Source organism: Lupinus angustifolius, chromosome LG03 (genome assembly GCF_001865875.1).
Source record: "Lupinus angustifolius cultivar Tanjil chromosome LG03, LupAngTanjil_v1.0, whole genome shotgun sequence".
Taxonomy (NCBI): Eukaryota; Viridiplantae; Streptophyta; class Magnoliopsida; order Fabales; family Fabaceae; genus Lupinus; species Lupinus angustifolius.
Window position 1 is genome coordinate 1,508,504 of NC_032011.1, and position 6,000 is coordinate 1,514,503.

General features: G+C 31.9%; 1 protein-coding gene across 1 annotated transcript; it reads left to right on the forward strand.

Annotated features, from left to right (window-relative positions):
- On the forward strand, nucleotides 1,514-4,416 carry LOC109342903 (protein IQ-DOMAIN 1-like). The gene is made up of 5 exons (XM_019580954.1): nucleotides 1,514-1,733; nucleotides 1,843-2,088; nucleotides 2,765-2,992; nucleotides 3,131-3,244; nucleotides 3,520-4,416. Exons 1-5 carry the CDS (start codon nucleotides 1,665-1,667, stop codon nucleotides 4,126-4,128), a joined length of 1,266 nt encoding a protein of 421 aa, XP_019436499.1. The 5' UTR covers nucleotides 1,514-1,664; the 3' UTR covers nucleotides 4,129-4,416.

Sequence of the window (6,000 nt, forward strand, 5' to 3'; positions counted from 1 at the left end):
AATTAATCACCAAGTTACACAATGAAAAAGATTGAGTAATAATTCCAAGGAAACACAAGCTTACTTGACCCAATAAACACTCTTAAAAGAAAAATATTGTTTTAGGTAATTAGCACTTTTAATTATTTATTCACACATTATTAACTTCTGATAATTTTGTTTTCTGTGCTATTGTAAATCTAACTACCTCGGAGCAACCTTAGTCACTGTCTCACAGATAGTATATTTCATTTGGTAACTAATAGAAACAGTTACCAGTGACCTCTCTGCTGTTACAGTACTTCTGACCATTGATCAACATATATAGTTACATACACAACCCATTAGAACCCAAATATACAGCATCTTGAAGTTTGTCTTATATTTTTTTTTATTTTTCTTTCCAGAAAATTGTTTTTTTAATATTTGGTAATGATCATTGATCAAATTAGTCATAGGAAATTTTTTTCTACCTATAATTCTACACAGTTTTCGGTAGAAAAAGAAGATTGAGTATTGAAATAATAAAACAATTGAATAGCAAAAAATAGATACAAAAATTATTTGAAGAAAACAATATTTTGATTATATAAAAAAATTGGTATAAATAAGGTATCTTAGTAAAGAAATAATCATTTTCTAAATGTTTGTGATTATATAACAGCTCCTAATAATCAAACTTATAACATTTTACTAGTATGATTCTCATAGATTTGGTAAGTTCTTATACCACTAAATCAACATTTTACTAGTATGATTCTCATAGATTTGGTAAGTTCTTATACCACTAAATCAACATTTTACTAGTATGATTCTCATAGATTTGGTAAGTTCTTATACCACTAAATCAACATTTTACTAGTATGATTCTCATAGATTCGGGAAGTTCTTATACCATTAAATTAACATTTACTAGTATGATTCTCATAGATTCGGTAACTTCTTATACCATTAAATCAATGTCGTACTAGTATCAAAGTGTGTATGGAATATGTACCTTGCCTAGCAATGACACTATTAACTTTCATTGAAGAACTAGTTTTGAGAAAATTCAAATGGATTAGCCAACTGGGCCAATGTTTTTTGTGTTAACTTTGAGGCCTGAAATTTTGTAGTTGCCCAAAATGAAGTGAACTATTGTATTAGCAATATGTGCTTCTATGGTGTTCATGTGATTCAACTTCTAGAAACTCATCCTAAAATTAATAGTTCTATTTTAAGTATGGAAATCATATCTTGGACCTAGTATCTCTAAGAGGAAACACATTCTTTGCTACATTCGTTGATACTTTATTTATCAGTAATTGATTTACAAATTATATGTATCACTTCCTCGTATATAGGAAGATTATCATGAGGATTTAGTAGGAGAATATATGACTAATCATAAAAATAAAAATATAGGACTTTGGGCTTTGTTCCAATGGGCTTTATAAGGTTACCGTTATGAATGATTGATCTAACTTTTATATTTCCTTTCAAAATTTCAAACTTCAAAACAACACAACATAGTAACTACACAACCCAACGTTTCCATTCTCTAAAGTCAAACAAAAACAAAACAACAAAACACAATCTCTCTCTCTCTCTTTCTCTGTGTTTCTCTTACTGCATCATCTATTTGCAGTTTCTGTTTCCATTTACTAGCACACCACAACTCTTGTTAAAACTGAATCTTTTCTCCAATGGGTGCTTCAGGAAGATGGTTTAAATCACTCCTCTCTCATAGAAAAACCTCAACAACAACTGATCAAGTAACTAAATTTTACTTCACATACTAAGTTACTATGTATATGTTTCATTTTTGTGCTATTTACTATAATCACTGCTTAGTTTTTTTGTTTATGCTTTGTTCAGGGTGAGGATAGTGATATTCATAATAAGAGTAATAATAATAATAAGAAGTGGAAGCTTTGGAAGAGTTCTTCAGAAGGGTCTTCTTCTATGTGTGTGAAGAAATGTGGTGTTGGTGTTTCTGACAAGTGTTGTGAATCTTCTTTGTATAATGCTGCTGTGGCTGCAGTGGTTAGAGCTCCACCAAAAGATTTCATGATCATCAAGAAGGAATGGGCTGCAATTCGCATTCAATCTGTGTTTAGAGCATTCTTGGTAATAACTAACTTCAACTCTTCTCTAATTCAAAACAATGCATGGATTTTGTGACAAAAAAATGTTTTTTCTAACAATGTTTCTAGACAATAGATAATTTATGTGAGCCTGGGTAAATATCTAGGTAACTTGTGCTTTGAAGTAGAGTACATAAATGTATGTAATTGTGAGTTGTTGTTCCAAATGTTATCTAAATATGTTATACCAATTACAGAAATGGTTTGTGTTATATGTGTTTCTGCTTTCTTTAGACATTGAATGATTTACTAAATTTGCATCTCAATTGTCAATTACCTTAACCTTAAGTAGCAAATCCTTAAATAGGCCTTAGATTTGATTTTCTGCTAAATTACATGACCTTGAGTTTGAAATTCCAAGTTCAATTCAGGATCTGTACCTCTTAATCTCATTAGATTAAATTTCCTAATAAAATTAGATTCTTATTTTAATAAAAAATGTTGTAGAAGATTTCTAAGTAGATGTAGTTCAAAAGGTGGTGCTTTTATAGTTGTGTTTTGAAATTAGCTCACCTCAGTCAAAATGAATCTTCAACTAGTTAGTCCTCCTAAAGAGAATTATGGCTTGTAAGCTTTAGGAAGGTTTTTTTGTGTGTGATTTGGTTGATACTAGCATTTAAAATATTAACCTTACTTCTTTTATATTATACACATTGCAGGCTAGGCGAGCTTTAAGGGCGTTGAGGGCAGTGGTAAGGCTGCAAGCTATATTTCGAGGGCGGCTAGTTAGAAAGCAAGCAGCTGTTACTCTAAGGTGTATGCAGGCTCTTGTTCGAGTTCAGGCACATGTCAGGGCAAGTAATGTGAGGAATTCTCCAGAAGGGAAAGCAGTGCAGAAATTATTGGATGCACATCGCAACCAGAACGATCCGGTTAAGCAGGCTGAGGTATCATATGAACAATATCATAAGTTCTTTTATAATTTGCCTTTAAGATTATGTAACATTGTTTAATGATGATTTCCTAGTCAATGTATGTATAAGGAAATGCTACTAACATATCATAATTTGACTTGTTATTCTCAGCAAAGATGGTGTGAAATTCCTGGAACTGTGGATGAAGTTAAAACAAAGCTAAGAATGAGGCAAGAAGGAGCCATTAAGAGGGATAGAGCAATGGCATACTCTCTCTCCACACAGGTAACTAAATTAAGAAATTCTTAACTACGATTTAGTTGTCAAAATTAGAGTAAATACACAAATTCGTCACTACTAAAAATCACACGCCTCAATTAGTCTTTGGTGATTGAAAAATCTCTACTTGATTCCTAAAAATCTTATATACTAATCAAAACATTTCTCGATAGGGAGTAATTTGTCCCTCGGAAGAATTAATTTGACTGACAATTTTTCTTAGCGACGAGTTTGGATATGTACTCTTTATGTTCTTGGATTAACTTTTATCTTGCTTATAGCAACCAAGACTGTGTGCAAGTCCAAACTCAAGAGCCTCAAAGGCAGTGACTCCTCTCAGGCATCACAATCTAGACAATAAGAGCTTAGGATGTAGCTTGTTAGAACACTGGATGGCAACAAAGCCATGCGAGAGTCCAATCTCTAGGAGAAGTGAAGATCTTGTTCCGACTTTCCAATCAAGAATGAATGGTGTAACAAAAAGGATTTCAGTTAAATCTCTTACTCAATCGACTCCATCATCTTCGGCCGAAAGCTCTGAATGCATGTATGATGATAGCCCTGTATCAACTTCATGTACATCTGGATCACTACCATCTACTACAAATATGGTGGAAGCAATAGAAGAAAAAGATGTTCATAAACTAAGCTATATGAATTTGACAGAATCAACTAAGGCTAAACTGAAAGCTTGCAGGTCTTCTTCGAAGAATTCGAAGAGACTCAATATGGAGGATTCTATGTCTCATAGCTCAAAAACAACAACCTTTCTGAATGGAGATGCTAGAAGCAGCAATTCAGGTTCTGATCCTTCAGTTAATTTGTGGAAGGATCTTTCTGCAACACCTCTAAGGGTAAGTTATTATCAAAAAAGATATGTCGGGAGATAAGTGTTTTCGCGATAAACGCAGGCTAAGCCTAATGTGTCTACTTTCAACGAGTCCAACAGCTTGTTGACACAGTGAGATGAACATCCATGCAAGTTCACAGATAATGGCTTATTGACAGTGTAGATAATATGAAGTTGTTGTGTGAAGAATGAAATGGCACACTAGTACACTATCTGTAAGGTGTTTTTTACATAGTTACTTTACTATCTAAAACATATGTATATTTGGAAGAATGGAATTTTGGATGCATTTTGTGTATACACCAATGACTGTTTGAATTTAATTTGGTGAAACTTCTCAATTGGTATGTTTGTGAATGCAGGCTTAGTTTAAGAATGTTTGTACCTCCATTTTCCTATTTGTATTATCTAACAACTCAAGTAGAACATTTCAGCTAAAATATGTTCTTGATATGTATATATACATCAATCTTCAAGATTTTGCACTATCCAACATTAGAAAATAATGCTCACAAAATTCAACCCTCCATAATTTGGAGTGGTTTGTCCAAGTACTAAAGATTATGTTATAGTAACTTTTCCTTGTCTTGATTTTAAGAATTTACATCGACTAAAATACCACCAGTTATGCCTTAAGCATATAAGAATAGTTCAACCCAAAAAACTTATATAAGAAAACTTCATGACTTAATACCCTATTAAGTTAGCTATGTTATCCAATGTGGGACTCGTAACACAATAAGAGTCAGTAATCATGAGTATAAATTTTCTTAGTCACATTTGTTATCTAGCAGCCCTTGCACTAGCAAGTCCAATGTGACTCTGCACTAATATACATTAAAACTATACCTTTAATCCAATCTAATATAAATGTGTCCATAAACAAAATATGTTTTCTTTGCTGACTCAATTACTGAATGCTGGAAGTTTGTCTAAAACTTTTCTTGTCTGATCCTGCATCTCTTTACTTGGACTAGTGCTTCTCTTGTACTTAGCATTATTTCAAGCCCTATTAATTTTCTTTGATTCAACCTCTTTTCATAGATTGGCTCAGTTTCCAGCCTTAAAAATTGACTCCACTCCCAATTTTGCTGGACTTATGTGGCTTGGTTCTGGCCCAATTTTAGTTTGTTCCATTCACAATGCAATTTGGCCCTTCACTCATTAGAGTAATCACAATGACAAACATTATTTTATAATTTATTATATTTCTCCATAAAATCAGAATAATATCTATTTTTCCCCATAATGATAAACATCATTCTTATTCTTATTTGGATTTCACAACTTACTATATTCTTAACCAAACATCTACCTTTTTATTTCTCTCTCCTTCTTCGTATTTCTCTCTCACCATTTTTATTTAAGAACATAATTCATAAAATAAGAATGTCATAATGAAAAAAACACAGTAAGAATATTCTTATTATTATGTTAATATACTTTCATTCTACAAAGTCTCAAAGTTCACAATTATTTAACATCATTATTTCTCCCTTCCTTATATTCTCTAATGATAACCTTGATTCTTTAACAAGCTTTATTAGTCACTTTTTATCTCTACTTAAGCAACAAGAATAACTTGATAAGAAAAATGAAGTGGTCCAAATTTAATAATAATGTGTAATAATGCATTATCTAGTATGGCTGGTCATTCATGTTTTTGGTGAAAGGACCACTATTATCATCACCATCATTGATACTTTTGAACTATCATTGCATCAATTAAACTATTAGTATCAAACAAAAACATTGCTAGACACAAATAATATTAATATTAGAACTATAGATAACATGGTTCACAAGTCCATTTCAAAACCATTGGCATATATATACTGATAAAGTATATACTTATAAAGTTTGACTTCTCTATACTGCATGGCCTATGTTCCCACATGAAATTTATGAGCTA